General features: G+C 43.1%; 2 protein-coding genes across 3 annotated transcripts in view; both read right to left on the minus strand.

The window, feature by feature from the left end:
* The window catches only part of snx27b (sorting nexin 27b), a 16,537-nt gene extending 13,677 nt beyond the window's left edge, over window positions 1-2,860 (minus strand). The window contains exon 1 of one of the 2 annotated variants that reach the window (XM_015950423.3): window positions 2,328-2,860. In XM_015950423.3, coding sequence (XP_015805909.3) covers window positions 2,328-2,665 — 338 coding nt within the window. In that variant the 5' untranslated portion in view covers window positions 2,666-2,860. The remainder of the gene's footprint in view (window positions 1-2,327) is intronic. The other variant, XM_015950422.3, reaches the window with a different exon arrangement.
* Window positions 2,861-7,525: 4,665 nt separating this feature from the next.
* LOC107379601 (protein S100-G) lies at window positions 7,526-8,999 on the minus strand. The gene is made up of 3 exons (XM_015950424.3): window positions 8,648-8,999; window positions 7,954-8,099; window positions 7,526-7,860 (listed from the first exon to the last, which is right to left on the minus strand). The coding sequence occupies exons 2-3, from the start codon at window positions 8,092-8,094 to the stop codon at window positions 7,705-7,707; spliced, it is 297 nt and encodes a 98-aa protein (XP_015805910.1). The 5' UTR covers window positions 8,095-8,099; window positions 8,648-8,999; the 3' UTR covers window positions 7,526-7,704.
* Window positions 9,000-16,742: the final 7,743 nt, after the last annotated feature.

A 16,742-nucleotide genomic window follows, 5' to 3' on the forward strand; every position in this document is an offset into this window, starting at 1 on the left:
TTTAACACGCGATCGTTCATGTCGGCTCATTTCCTTTTATGTTTTCTGTCTTTTATTTGTGCCTGATGCGTTTCGCTGCTGTGGAGCGGGGCGCATCACCGGTTTTGTCCTCCAATAACTTCACCTCACTGATGCGGCCGGCTCGCACTCCGCTGTTTTTGAGGTCGGTAGATCTTTTAGAACTGCAGTTCAAAGGTAACTCATGAGGTGAATATATATGAACCCAGGTAGCAGTTTCTCTTTAGGACTGAGAGGAGATGCAGGAAGATAATAAACAGGCAGGACAGAAAAATAGTCAAATAAAAACAAGTTAGTTTTTGTACCTGCTGGTTGCAACAAACAGACACCATTGAAGGTCATCAGAAGAGAGGAACAGAAAATGAAATCATTATTTTAATGTTTAGAGCAGCAGGAACTCCGAGAGGCTGCAGGCATACTGCGCATGGGGAGGGGGGAGAGGGCTGAAGTGGAGCAGTGTAGAAGCAGAAACTACCGTTGTTAAAAGAGATGTGTTTAACTTTGACAATGTGGGCGCAATTTTAATTGTCAAAAACTCCAGCGACCCCCCCCCCCCCCCCCGCTTCAGGTGTATGACGTCATCAACGACTAATCAAAGTCGACTCGATTTTCATTACTTGACAGTCGACTTAAAAGAAATTAAGCTGTGCAACCCTTACTACCTACCTACCTACCTACCTATCTACCTATCGATCTATCTATTATCTATCTATCTATATCTATCTATCATCTATATTTGAAGGTTAGAGGAGCAGCAGGTCTGTAAACTGCTGATTTGAAGTTTTAGGTTGGAGATTATAAAAATATGGTCTGGCGTGTTTTCAACAACACCGCAGGGAAAGGTGAGCTGGATCAAACCATTTTTGAGGTGGGGGAGGTTTGCTGTGTTTTTGCTTTTAAAATAGATCGCTCCGACCAAGTACAGTATGTATTTTTATATTTTACTAGTGTGTTAAAAACAAATAAAAAAACTAAAAAAAAAATCTGGACTACATTATTCCACACTAGGGCAGAACCTGTAAAACATACTTTTTGATTTGTGAAACCTTTATTTGAGTTCTAAAAATTTAATTTTGATTTAATTTTTTTTTTTTCACAAATGTGGGAATGAAATTGTGTTAAAATGTACTAAACAGTCAAATGTAGCTCTCTCCTTTCTGGGCAGCTCTCTGGATGAGGAGCCCCCCTAAACTTCTGATCCTAGAATCGCCCCTGCTGCTAGCACTAACAGGTCATGTAAAATCCATCCATCCTGCATGAGAGATGGCACCTACCAAAACAATCCTTTAAAAACACAACTTTAGACCGTAAGAATGGCTGGCAACGTTTCAAATGAACCCGAAAAGCAGCAGGATTGTATAAATCTGCAAAACCAAAAAAGTTTGCATAACAAATTAGGAACAGCAAAAAGTCAAAGCTGCTTTGCAGCTGGCCGGGCACGTACTGTGGTAGTAGTGCTGCATAAAAACTCCCTCACAGCCCCAGCGGAACATCGTAATGAATGTGTAAAGATCCATCCTGCTTTATTACCTGCATGGAAGATTGTCCTGAATCAATACAAAAGCATATTAGCTGGAGGTGAAGTGAAAGTAATCGACAGCAACTTAACGTTAATGCTGACCAAAAGAACCAACGCGTGAATGCACCAGAGGGAAGTAGTCCTCCGCGGGTACAATAACAAACAGGACAGCATCTGTATGCTTGTATGCACAAATAATGGGGTCAGCATGCTGCCAGGTTACTGCAGGCCATCCCTGAGCAAACCAGTGTGCACAAGAACCCCCTCCCAACCAATCAGAGCAAAGCCAGTCACCAGTGAAGTGAAGGCATCCCTTTCTCCATCACCATATACCATGCATACAGAGTGGAGCAGCAGTGCTGATGCTGAGCTCAATGCTCTTCTCCATAGCAACAGAGTCTTCATGCATACAGAGTCAATGAAGAAGGCACGTCACTGATCTGATCTAAAACACTCGTGTTTGGCCACTTAAGCTAAGGCACTGATGGCATTTGTGAATCACATAAACAGAGGGAGCTGTGAGAAATGAGAATAGCGCACTGCATCTGGGATCCACGTGCACAAGGGCTGGCTTCAGATGATCTGGGTGAGAGGGATGGATTTAAGTGTGACGGGAATGTCTAATGATTCCTGGAGCTCTTTGACCCACACAGACACTCCTTTCATCGGGATGAACGGCGATTCTCGGTGCGGTCATGTGAGCCTGATGGAAACGATCGTAATCCAAAACAACCGCCCAGAGTTATGAGTTGTGTTTTGCACGAGTTGAGCGAAAACATTGCATACTTACACTTCAAGGATCCGGTCCCCCTTGGAGACGCCGGCTCTGTCGGCGGCGCCCCCCGGTAGGACCGCACTGACGTGCTGCAGAGGTGCGTACAGCTCCCCGTTGATGCTCCGCAGCTGCCCTCCTTCACTAACCTGCCCCCGAACATTGAAGCCGTAGCCTGAGTCGGACTTCACTATCCGAACTAGCCTCGGGCCCGAAGTAACGGTGGTCGGTGTTGTCTGCCAGCAGCTGCCGCCGGTGTCCGGTGTGACGTTACCGCTACCGGAGCCGTTACGGGAGGAAGGTTGAGGCAACGGAGGGACCGAGGGACTAATTATTTGTCCCGTTATGTCCGCCATCTTTCATCCGGTCCAGTTCGGCTAACGTTGGGTTTTCTACAAACATTAGCTGTGCGGTAGCAAGCTAATCAGTTTGGCTAGCTAAATGACTGGAGTGCGCCGGGAAAAGACGAAGACTTCCGATGAATCCCGAGTCTGGGACGCGTTCTGTGACGTTTTATCCTCGAGGACATCATTTCATTCAGAAACAGGAAATTTAAAAAAGAAACACATATTTTATTGATTTATTTGATTATTTGTTTTTTATTGAAATAAACGACAAATACATGTAATTGAAATTAAGAAAATATGTATTCTGGAGTAAAGTGTGCTCATAAATTACCCGTAAACGCAGAGGGGTAACAGCAAAATTGTATAAAGTCAAATGTATTAGTAAAGAACATTTAAAACTTTTTCTGCCTCAAAGAAATGCAAACAACAGCAGAAAAAATAAAGTTTTATCACTCCTGGTGGGATTTTTCTTTTGCAGGGAGCTGATTGTACTTAGGTTTTCAGTTCACATTCTGACAAAAAAACTGCCAATCAGTGATTATAAATTCTCTTTAAATGACTTTTTAGTGACTTTTCTAGAAGTAATATGTCTGATCAGGAATAATAGCACACCTGCACGTTCAGGTTACTTGCTCCAATTAAATAGTATGACGTAACATTGCACACTGCGACATCACAAACGTGTCTCTATCGCAAATCTCAGAAACTGAGCGTGCAGCATATCAGGACACTTCTCTTTTTTCTTGTGTCCTGTCCAGTTGTGAAGCAATCAGAATTCATATCTGAGTGCCGAAGACAGGCCTTGCAGATTTACTCTCACAGGTGGATCAGTATAGCTTCAGCTATATTTCCTTGCCTGATACCAAAACTTTATTAGGAATATTTTCGCTTGTTTTAAATCCCAACGGAAACAGAGATGGAAATGAAAGAGAAAGGGGGGAAAGAAAGGAAGAGGTGGATGTAGAAGAATCCGCTTCTAGACCTGCAGAAAAAAAGGAGGACACTCAAAAAAAAACAGCCTAAACATCACTGCACCAACTGCATTAGGATATATAACAGTAACCGTGCGAAAAGCACACAGTAATAATTTATAGTGTGTTTAGTGCCAACCACAGCCTTAGGTTATGTGTCAGAAATGCCCAAGTCCATACTTGTGAGAGCACCTGTGTGTGTAAGGTCACAGGTGTGTTCAGCGAGCCGGCAGATGCCAAAAACTTCCATCCACACGGGAGATGCGAGGATATATATTTTTTTAAACGAGATAACTTGCTGAAGATTTTAAGAAGCAATGTGTAATAATATTCTACCAATCGTACCATTTGGGTTTGTGACTCAGTATACAAAGGCAGGACTTGGCTTGAGACAGCTGTCTGAGTTTGTTGGACCTGCTGCTTCTCCACTCCCCCTCTGCAGACCTCAAAAAGCCTAAAACATGCACGAGAAATTAATTTCCAGGGAGCAGCAGTTGTGTTGATGTAATGTCTTCATGTCAGAGGTAAGGGATGATAGACAGCAGCCATTAGCTTGGCTACTCAATACACTCTACAGGGAGTGCAGAATTATTAGGCAAGTTGTATTTTTGAGGAATAATGTTATTATTGAACAACAACCATGTTCTCAATGAACCCAAACAACTCATTAATATCAAAGCTGAATGCTTTTGGAAGTAGTTTTTAGTTTGAGCTATTTTAGGGGGATACCTGTGTGTGCAGGTGACTATTACTGTGCATAATTATTAGGCAACTTAACAAAAAACAAATATATACCCATTTCAATTATTTATTTTTACCAGTGAAACCAATATAACATCTCCACATTCCCAAATATACATTTCTGACATTCAAAAACAATACAAAAACAAATCAGCGACCAATACAGCCACCTTTCTTTGCAAGGACACTCAAAAGCCTGCCATCCATGGATTCTGTCAGTGTTTTGATCTGTTCACCATCAACATTGCGTGCAGCAGCAACCACAGCCTCCCAGACACGGTTCAGAGAGGTGTACTGTTTTCCCTCCTTGTAAATCTCACATTTGATGATGGACCACAGGTTCTCAATGGGGTTCAGATCAGGTGAACAAGGAGGCCATGTCATTAGTTTTTCTTCTTTTATACCCTTTCTTGCCAGCCACGCTGTGGAGTACTTGGACGCGTGTGATGGAGCATTGTCCTGCATGAACATCATGTTTTTCTTGAAGGATGCAGACTTCTTCCTGTACCACTGCTTGAAGAAGGTGTCTTCCAGAAACTGGCAGTAGGACTGGGAGTTGAGCTCGACTCCATCCTCAACCCGAAAAGGCCCCACAAGCTCATCTTTGATGATACCAGCCCAAACCAGTACTCCACCTCCACCTTGCTGGCGTCTGAGTCGGACTGGAGCTCTCTGCCCTTTACCAATCCAGCCACGGGCCCATCCATCTGGCCCATCAAGACTCACTCTCATTTCATCAGTCCATAAAACCTTAGAAAAATCAGTCTTGAGATATTTCTTGGCCCAGTCTTGACTTTTCAGCTTGTGTGTCTTGTTCAGTGGTGGTCGTCTTTCAGCCTTTCTTACCTTGGCCATGTCTCTGAGTATTGCACACCTTGTGCTTTTGGGCACTCCAGTGATGCTGCAGCTCTGAAATATGGCCAAACTGGTGGCAAGTGGCATCTTGGCAGCTGCACGCTTGACTTTTCTCTGTTCATGGGCAGTTATTTTGCACCCTGGTTTGTCCACGCGCTTTTTGCGACCCTGTTGACTATTTTGAATGAAACGCTTGATTGTTCGATGATCACTCTTCAGAAGCTTTGCAATTTTAAGACTGATGCATCCCTCTGCAAGATATCTCACTATTTTTGACCTTTCTGAGCCTGTCAAGTCCTTCTTTTGACCCATTTTGCCAAAGGAAAGGAAGTTGCAACAGCGCTTTGTTTGTCCATTCTGGCCATGTGAAAGCGCTCTATAAATAAAGTTGATTTGATTTTGATTTGATTTAATAATTATGCACACACCTGATATAGGGTGTTGATGTCATTAGACCACACCCCTTCTCATTACAGAGATGCACATCACCTAATATGCTTAAATGGTAGTAGGCTTTCGAGCCTATACAGCTTGGAGTAAGACGACATGCATGAAGAGGATGATGTGGACAAAATAATCATTTACCTAACAATTCTGCACTCCCTGTAGGTCAGCAGAACAGCACCTCTGAATCACGACATGTTGAACCTTGAAGCAGACGTACTCCAGCAGTAGAAGACCATATATGTATATATATATATATTCATCACAATCAAAACTATTGTTTTTAGAATATGTATTAGAGCCGTGGATGGAGGAGGAGAATCTGCCAGTTCCTCCCGAGGCTGATCTAGAGAGCGTACTTCTATTGAATCTCAGCTCTGTTCCTGAGGAAGAAGCTGGTTCCTCATTGGTTGAGCCAGTGGTAGTTGCCACAGGATCTCAGAGGGAAGGCTTGAAGCGCCCTTCATCCAACAAACATGATTACAAGGCTCTTCTGCAAACAGAGACTGGCAGGGCAGAAGCACAGCTTCGTCTGGCAGAGGAACAACTGACTCGGACCAAACTGCAGCAAACCAAGGCCAGACTTGAGCTCCGCCTCCTAAAGGCTACGCTCAGACAAGCTGGTCTCTCCACGTCAGATGAGGAAGTCTGAAATTATTGTGGAACATTTGACATTAAGTCTTTTTTTAATTCAATACATCTATATTTGAAGCTTGTTGTAAATACAGTGTTTGTGTTGTAGGTCTCAGAGGAGCGGATTGCTGAAGAGGATGGGGTTTCCTTGTTTGTGTTTTCATTTCAAATAAAAACTTATATTGACCCACACTGGCTGTTCTACTTGTTGCTCTTCACATATCTACAGTTCTACAATGTGATTTCCTATCCTGTGAGCACTGGTGATCCTGGAAAGTTCCTATCCAGATCCGAGTGATCCAATCCAGTGTTGCTTTGAAAAACTGGCTCTAAAGTAAACTGGATTGCATGATCACGGATCGCAAAAAAAGGATGACTAAATCCGGACCAATTTTATCCAGATTAAACCGTTTGAAAATCGGGCCCAGGTGTCCCTTCTGTCAGTTTAAAGGAAACTGAGGCTACAATTCACATAGTATCACCAGAACTGGACCCAAAGAGACAGGAAACACATTTCCTGGTCAAAAGAACCTGGATTTTAGATAAGTCAGATTTTGTGTCAATTTTAAAATAAGGGTGCTGCAAAGCTGTGGAGGTTACTTTCTTGACCCATTCGCCTGCTCAGCATTAAACCACAGCCAGTTGCTGCCTTCCATGTCCATAGTGGACCCATCTTCTGATTGTTCCTTCCAGGACAATCCATGTCATAAAAGCCTGTAATCTCTTAACTGGTTCCTAGAACACAAGTTCTCAAGAAGCTTTGCGGTTCCTGGATGTGTGAACTAGGAGATTTTGGGCAGAAGTAATGCCTTCGTGTCAAGAACCTCAAGATGTTTCAAACACCTCAAGTCTAAAACATGTAGGATTCAACACTTTAGCGATCTTGGGAGGTGTAGCTGCTGGCATCAACGGATGTTTCCGGTTTACTGCAGCGTCCAGATAACCACGGGGATGGTGCTTTGCTCAGGAAAGATGTTCACAAGGGGGCAGCATTTGAACAGTGATTGCATTTTTTTGAGATCACTTCTTGAAAGTTTGTAAATTATCCACGGTAATGAGTTTTTTTTAATCTCAGCCTTTTCTTTAACGGGGTCATTTCCTGCTAGCCCAGCCTGCCGTTTCACCTAAAACCCGATTTGAGAGCAGATTAGATGGGAGCATGCATCCCTGCTCCAGGAAAACAGCCTACTTTCACATTTAGCCTTCAAATAAATCACAGACAAGATTTTTAGGCATATATTTTATTGACATCAGAAACTTCATTCACTTCAAGTTGCTCAAGCTTTTGACCGATCAACGATTCGTGTCTTTTAGGAAAGTTTCTTACACAATGTGGATTGTAGCCATGGTCAATCATTAAAATGTGATGAGAAAAAAAATTATAAACTGTAGCTCAGCCAACGCCTAGCATAGCATGGCCAGGGTTGCACAGAAGATGATGTACTCGTGGAAGCTGACAGTGCCGTCGCCGTCTTCATCCAGCATTTGGAAAAATTCATTTGCTTTATCTTGTTTTTGCTTCTGCTTCGGGTCTTTGGGGTCAGGCTGATTGAGCAGTGCCTGTTTGGGAGGAGAAGGTGTTACGTGTGTTTCATGCCCCACCCACCCCCACACACCCAAAAAATATGCTTCTGTGGAAATTTGACTTCTTACATCTATTTCAGGGAGCTCAGCTTTAAGCATTGTAGCAACTTCTTTCTTGCTCAGAGTGTGTGGGTCTCCCTCGGCTCCAGCATACTTGTCGAAAGTCTTTTGGAGGATTGCAATGGCCGTTTTGATTCCAGACCCAGACATGTTGGCTGTGACAAGAGAAGATAGTTGATGTTGCCGGGCATTTAAGGTTTACTCACTTTTTAAATGTCCAGTCAGTCAAAAAGGTCTAAAGAATCCTCACTAGACCAAATTCTTTGTTTAGCGAGTCACAATCTGCAGGACCAGGAAATTCTTGCTGGGTCTAAACAGGGAACTGACTCGAACATGGGTGGGACAACAAGGTCAGCTTTCACTGGGATGCACAAATCCTTGTTCCCACCGTTCCATTTTTATTAAATGTACTGCATTTCAGTGCACGTACGCCGAGGTCTCTGTAGCCGTTTATCATAAAATTTGATCATAGGAATGTTTGCTTAAGATGTTTTACACTAAAGAAAAATTGCTGCAAATTTTCTAAAATTACCAGAAAAACATTAATAGTTCCTAACTGAAGCTGCAAGCAACACCCACATATGTGAAACGTGACTCAGCACAGCTCTCCTCAGAATTGCACAAAAATAACCTTAAACAGATTAAATAGTAAAGACAAGAAGAAATGACCAATTTTTGCACAAAAAGACATTTCTTTCCATACCGAGTTTGCACAGGAGACTTGTGGAGCTTGAGCAGGCGAGTCCCGATGTGACCAGGGCTGGCACACCCAGCTGTTTAAAAACACACCGACACACCCATTTTCCAGGCAAATGACCCCTCCCATCTCTGCTGCCTTTCTTTACTAATTCTTTGTCTGCAGGCAAACCATCTTCTGTTCCAGTAAGACCAGTTTGGAGACTTTTAGAAAGGAGTGATGGCCAAGTTCAGGGAAACGATGGCATGAAGTTCGTCCTTGATCAGGGGCTAATTTGGGGGGGGAATGAGTGACAGGTGTGCCCACTTGTCTCCATGAGTGCGTAACCGCGCGTGGGCGCAATCCGGTGTGCTCACAGGTTGAGTCCAGAACCCAGCCAGCTCACCGGTCTGTCAGTCGAGCATTCACAAGTGCGCGTGCAGGAGCCACCACACCCTTAATGCGCGAGCTGCGAGTGAGACCACTTCTAAGGGGGCGGGCGTGGGGGGGGGGGGAGGTTGCTTGGTTTCCGGCTTCATGTGTTGCAAAACAAAAGCTTCTGACATGAGTCATGAGGAAGGACTTTCAGTAACTTCAAATTTATGTTTCACTCGGATTATTGTCATTTAATCTATAATAATCTAGTATATGAAATCACCAGAGAGACGCATGATCCACCACGACCTGCCTAAAGGGTTCCCGCATGGTAAATAAATACACCAGAGCTGCAGTTAGATGGACAAATACACAACATTACCAGTTGTTCTGCACAGAAGTGGAACGGTCGTGTTCTCTACAAGCTAAAAGGAAAGTAATATAAATGTTTTACCGAAGTGTCATTTTGTCTTTGTGTCAAATAAACTGAATGAAAATCCTCTGCCTGAGTCCTGAAGAGCGTCTGATGGGCGATCCGTGATGGAGAGTCCTCTGATCAGCTCAAACGTTTCTTTTTCCTATTTTATTAATGAGATGGTTTATTCTGCTGGCTGCATTTTTCAGAGCAACACACACACACACATACACACACACACACGCACACACACACACACACACACACACACACACACACACGCACACACACACACACGCACACACGCACACACACACACAGGCGTGTTCACTTTAACTCTCACCAGACAAAACAGGAAAAGTTCATTAACAATTATTCAATTAACTCATTGAAGCACTGCTCTGGGAATAGCGCACATAAAATATCTTGAGAATTTTACTTTAAATGTCTCATTTACTTGTTTCTATTTGTTCTAATTTTGCTGTGGTCTTTAGTGTGAGTGAATGCCTTTTGAGTAGTTTTATGTGGAAAAACTGTCTCGTGCTCTTGTTTTAGGGATTAACTGTTTGTCAGAGGCAGGGGCGGCGTTAGGCCCGGCTACTTGGGCTCAAGCCCTGGATGTTTTATGAAAAGCCCCGGATCTAAATCGCGGAAGTAACATGCAGTACCAAAGTCCAACAGAGAGGGAGCAGCTGGCAGTAGTTTGTGTACAGCCTGCCTGAGCCTCCACCACTGAAGAAGAAGCCCTTCAGCAGCCGGCTTCTTCTACACTCTCTGCCTGAAACGCATGAGTGAAGATGGACATGAGGATGTTTTTTAGACCAAAAGTACAACGACAGAACCCCAGCTTTGATGAGACTGGTGGTGACTCGGTTTGTGAGTCTTATTTGAAAATATATGTGGTGCTGCTGGTTTGCCTAAAGTTAGCTTATCAGGTAAAGTTGTTGGAGAAAGAACGGGAATATTTACTATCATCTCACACTAAACACTAACAGGAACAATACTCTGCCCTGAATATGCTTCATATGTAGCTTCAGATTAACAATTATGTGGTACAAGACAAATATATATATGATGTTGACTAGTGCGTGTCATGTGTGTGCGTGCGCGTGTGCGTGTGTGTGTGTGTGAGTGTGTGTGTGTGTGTGTTTGTCTGTAAAACAGCAGATTGCTCATTAATTTTCATGATATGTCTAACAGGGATGGGACTCTTCTGCTGCCGTCATTCGCTCTTCTTTCTTGGGTAAAAAGATGCAACGCTGATGATCTGTATCAAAAATTAACACAATTAATATTATCTATACTGACGAACACAAATCAGAAATTAGTTGCTACTGGGAAAAAAAGACTATTAAACTGGATAAACCGGATAAATAAGGATTAATGATCATGTTTGTAGCCCGGCAGCTTGTAAATCCCTTGTTTGGATTAAAATTGTGATCACTGATGCCGTTCTCATCCATAATCACTTTGTTTGACATATTCTTGCGACAAAATCGTTCTTTTGTCAGCTTCTCAGTAGAAACACTGCACGGATAGAGGGCAAATAAAAAGACATCCAAGCATGCATAAACACACACTATGCACCTGCAGAATAAACCTGCATACACAACGGGTAACAATCAAACAATGCAGAAAAGCCTGTGTAAAGATTTAAACCTGCAAACCTGTTAAACAACTGGTCAAACCAACCGCACCACGATGCCGCTCCTCCTTAAAAACTGAACTAAATAAAAGCTTCTGGAAACACGAAGTAGCACAGCTACAGTTTGTTCAAATGTTTCCTTTTTTTAGACAAAACAGAACTTTTTCATTAAAACTAAAAGAAATGTGAACATTATTTCTGTAAAAATACACAAAGAAATACATAAACACTTAAATAGTACACTGATTCCAGGCAGTGGGTGGTGATCTGCTGAACAGGTCATTTAGCTATTGAACCAAGTGTGTTGGAGCAGAGAAACAACTAAAACATGGTGGATGGCTCGAAGGGTTGGACACAGCTGACCTAAAGAAAAAGGTCAGTGAACTAGAAGCTAGAGCGACTGCCTCAGCGCTTATCCTGCTTGATCTGTCGGCTGCATTTGACACTGACATCCATGGCTTCCTTTTGTCTCTAGCACAGGGAAAGCTAACTCCTGGTTTGAATCGTACACGACAGGACGATCTTTCAGTTTATCTTGGCTCAGACAATCTTCTGCTGTTCACCATGTAAAAGAAGTTCATTTACATCTAATTAAGGACCCGTGAGACATTAAGGAGTGAATATGAAATCATTCTTACGGACCGTTGGGTTATTTTAACCAGAAGATTGGAACTTTTTATTGCAGGGATTATGTAACACTTTGTATTAACTGAGAGACAAGAGAAGAGAGAGACCTTTAAAATGTTTAAGATGATTTATTTCTAAACAATTTAAACAATTTTGAACAAGACTAACTCTACTCTAAATGATGGATGGATCTGGTGAATGAGACGTGAGATGAATGGTGTGTGTGTGAGCGATGTCATCATCAGAACTCTCGTATCCGGAGAAGCAAGTCTGAATGATGTTGTGATGTTTTGCTTCTAGCTTCGATCAGAGTTTGATCGGAGTTTCATAAACACATGAGACGCCATATTGCCACTCCACACATAGCCTTGAGATGAGACCTCCGTACAGATCCAGATCGCCAGGTCCTCTGACCCCCCCTTTCGGTACCGGAGCCGGTGAAACAGCGTCAGCAGTACGACAAACTAGTCTTTGGATTGTCTCCAGGTAAAAAAGCGACAGGTGGTTCACAGTGTCAAATGGACCCCCCCTTGGGTTAGTGAGTTCAGCTTTTATTCTGAAAGGAACCGTTGCTTGGTTGGTAAAATGCAACAGATTTTATCCAGCTTGTTGGTTCTCAGCTTAGGAAGTCCGGATGGCCGGTCAGATACTTCACTTAGCACGCGGTGAACTCCAGTGAGATCTTGAGAACTGAACTAAGATGGCGTGGGAACTGGTTTTATTAATCTGGATGTTTTGATTTCTGGTCGAATCAAAGTTGGCAGATTTATAAACACCACAGAGACTATGCCACGCTTCAGAAAGGGAGCTTCTGATTGGATCAGTAACAGCAATGTGTCATGCGTTTACATTATGTGTAGTCAGCATGTCTAGTGCACTAGAATAAGTCATATTACTTATTAAAGCATATTAATCATAACATTGTTATTTCACAGATCGGTCAACATTATATTATTGACTAACTTTGTTTTGATTAGCTTTATTAAAAATAGAGTTATTTGATTTATTAAAAGAAAAGAGTCCTTTATCTTCGTTCATCTCTTGCTGGAAAGAAAACAGTTTTAGAAGCGAATGCATGACCTCGAGGCAGTCTCATGCAGCCTAGTACTGTGTCAGAGGCATCTGTGGAGAGAGGTTAAATAACCTTGGAGGAATAGCTCCTTCATCGCGTTACAACCATCTTGCCACAGAAGTCCCCCATGGCTCTGTACTAGGACCTCTTCTCTTTGCCATATACATCATTACATACATCATTCGATGGCATGGCTTCTCCTACCACTGCTATGCCGACGACACCCAGCTTTATCTGTCATTCCCGCTGGATGACCTCAGTGTCTCTGCATGAATCTCAGACTGTCCTTCTGACATATCAAGATGGAGGAAATCCCACCATCTCCAACTCAACCTCTCTAAAACTGAATTACTTGTCCTCCCAGCAAAACCATCCATACAGCACAATATCGCAATCCAAACGATTCCCTATCTGTGGCTCCTTCAAAGTTAGTTTGGACACTTGGGTGTTGTGATTGATGACCAGCTGACCTTTAAAGATCATGTTGCCTCTGTCGCTTGTTCATGTCGCTTCGTGGCATAACATACGAAAGATCAGACCGTACCTAACACAACATGCCACCCAGCTCCTGTTGCAATCTACTGTCATCTCCTGCCTCGACTGCTGCAACGCCCTTCTAACTGGTCTTCCAGCCTGTACTGAGACCTCTTCATATGGTCCAGAATGCAGCGGCACGTCTGGTCTTCAATCGCCCCTCTATTCATTGAGCTCCACTGGCTACCGCTAGCTGCACGCATCAAACTCAAATTGCTAGCACTAGCATGCAAAGCCCTGGATGGTGCAGCTCCCATCTACCTGAATCCTCTTGCAAAGGCTTACGTCACGGCCCGGCCGCTCCGGTTGTCGAAGCATTGTCGGCTAGCAGTGCCTACACCACGCCCAGGACAATCCAGACTCTTTTCATGTGTCGTTCCACAGATGTGGAATGACCTAAGCACCACTAGAACAGGGGATTCCTTGTCGACTTTCAAGAAACTCCTGAAGACCCAGCTCTTCAGAGAGCATCTTCTAAACTAGCACCCGTCCACCACTCTACTGTCCACTCCATGTTCGCTTCCCTCCATGGTCATCATGCTGCCTCACTGCCACCTTTGACTGAATACTGTTTGTTGTTGGCCTCAAGGGCAACCTGCTGGCTTGATTATCACCTGCAAGTCGTTTTGGACAAAAGCGTCTCCTAAATACCTAAACATAAGCTCGTTCCAACATTATATGTCAACACAGGAATAAAATTGTTGTTTTGGGTTGACTCAATCAAAATGATGACCTGAAGTGTTTTGGATGCCGCTGAAATGAGAAGTTCACAACAGGAAACTCCCCAGAGGATCGTCCTAGGTGCTGCTTTTCTCTCACTAATGAGATTTAAAAAATCTTCAAGTTGAAGCACAAGACGGACCAACAGTCACTAGAAATCTTGTGGTTGGTGTTGCTTGGGTGCAGAAACAAGAAATACAGGAAAACAAACTTCACAACGTAAAGCCTTTTTCTTTCAAAGCTTCAACATGCGGAAGTTTTCCCGAGATTTCTGCCTCATCTGTTTATTAAGCTTCTATTTATCTGCTTTCAGAGAATAATTGTCAATCTTTTAGTCGATAAAAGAAATGTTTGTGGTTTTACGTAACAAGCTGGGACACGCAGGCCCAAAAGGCATTCCAAACAATGCTGAGATTTCAAAGTAGATTGTAGGGTGCAGCGCCGCGCACAACTCTTCCCAGACGTGGTTGGTGAACTATGTTTCAGCAGCAATGAGAAAACACAAGAGGGCTTTAATTAAACTCTGCTGAACACATTACAAGTCTGAAGCTTATTACATCCTTTGTTAAAATGCAAAACGGTTGCTTTTTTCAGCGTAATCTATTGGTGAAATTTTGCATTTATCGTAACATCGCACAGTACAAATAGTGAATGTTTATTTCTAGTATAAACTCTGAAGTTCTGCAGCTTATGTGCACGTTTCTTATTACGGAAACACATTTTCATTCAGCGTTTTCCATTTCAAGCAAAACGATACGTGCAGCAATCAAAATGCAAGCTTTACCAGCGTCACGGAAACTTGCCTCTCTTCAGGTTTTGATGAAGATGTTAAATAACTTATTCAAAAGCTTCATGCTCCTAAAGACACAAACACAGAGGAGCCTCAGAAAGCTGACACGTTTACCTTTATTCTCGTTTATTTGTACAACTAATCTCACAAGACGCACGCAGGACCAGCATTTTTTTGTCCTGAATCAAACCAATAAAAGACCTTTACGTAAAACCGGCACGGCATGACTCAAAATCCAGATCACAAGCTTGTAATCTGAGCCAGACCGAACCAAGAGGCAGTGACTCATCAGCCTGAGGGAAATACCAACGATCGAATGAAACAAATAAAACTCAGATGTGAGCTGAAGCTCTAACAGGAAGTAAAACTAACCAGGATGCACGAAAAATGCAAGTTCTACAAAACAAAACTGGAATCACATAACTGGGACTTGTGCAGTGAGGTTTGTAAAATACAACGTTTCAGATTTTTACATCAATCTTATTCTGAAATGAAGAAGTAACCATGGAAACACCCACATGAGATTTTTTGTTTCGTGTCAGCATTAGCAAGTCATCAAAGGACTAACAGGCTTTCATGTGTAGCGCTGCAGGCAGAGGAAAGTCGGACAGGCCTAAAAGGACGTGTTATGTCGCCTCTGTCGTCTAAACCTGCAACCAAACCTATTACGCTGACTTTTCAAAGACGGGTGGGTGAAGACATTTCTTTTGCTGTTGTCCCACGACAGCCTCCTTGCTGAGACACCGTTGGAGTCATTAGGACCATGAATAAGAAAAGCCACCATGACTTACGGCACGTTTAATTAACTAAGCTCTCAGCTAAGCTGTGTGACAACCACACCTTCAGCTGTCCAGGTGTTACGCACCTCCCTGAAGGCAGACAGAGCCGTCTTCACACAGGCTTCTGTTTCTTCACTCTTCAGGGCACGCGTGAACCCCGCTTCACACGGCACGGTTATCGTGCATGTTTTTGACCAGGTCTTCCCTTTTAGACAATCTCCCAACTCCCGATTGCCACGACGGTTCTAGAAATACTCAGATATTTCAGCCATGTGTGATGCGTTACTAGCGCTCTGGTCCAATCACAAGCCTGTTAGGACTGCTCGGATCATAAATCCAGGCTTGCTGATTGTTTTGGTCCAATTTACGACGAACAAGCGGGCTGACTGTTGAATGTGACGTGTAGCTCCTCCTCCACCAAGTTGGTTTACTCCAAAGCCATGTTTGATCTCACGATGTTTCCCATCTGGAAATGTTTGTGTGTGAAACAGAATTTTGTGTATGTTTTAGCTTTTGTTGCAAACACACAGTTTTTAGTGCTTCATGTGAGAAAGTTTTCATTTGAATGTACAAGACGTGCTCGGGATACCAGATCGGCTTGGAGACCTGCGTCTGCCGATCACATCACTGTACGGAAACATCAATGTCGGTCTGGCACCCCGAGCACATCTGGCAGCGTTGGGAGACTTTAGGTATTATCTGGCACTCTACCGGTGATGTGGGAGGGGCGATGTTAAGGAGCAGAACAACAAAGAAGGCCGTTGGCTCATTTGAAATGGCTTTGGCATCAACTTTAGACTAAGTAGACTTGAGCTTTTGGGGGGGGGGGGGGGGGGGGGTCAAGAGCAGATAGAGGTACTTCGGTCTTTCATTCAGAAAAAGGATGTATTTGTGTCTTCTTTGACAGAGTATGGCAGACTGCCCCGTTGACTCACATCCGCACATCTTATTGTTCGTTGTCCAATAGCATGCAGAGACCGTTTGAAAGACAACTGTTGACAGTGTTGAGAAAGTTCGTTTAAAAGACAAACTAGTTAAAATTGCAGTTCATATATTTGAAACCGAACTAGTTCATTTCTTAGTTCAAAGATAAAAAAATTTTGAACTAAGTTCACTGTTTCAAAAATGAACTAGTTCATAGATTTTTCTCATATATATATATATA

The sequence above is a fragment of the Nothobranchius furzeri genome, chromosome 5 (genome assembly GCF_043380555.1).
Source record: "Nothobranchius furzeri strain GRZ-AD chromosome 5, NfurGRZ-RIMD1, whole genome shotgun sequence".
NCBI classification, from domain to species: domain Eukaryota; kingdom Metazoa; phylum Chordata; class Actinopteri; order Cyprinodontiformes; family Nothobranchiidae; genus Nothobranchius; species Nothobranchius furzeri.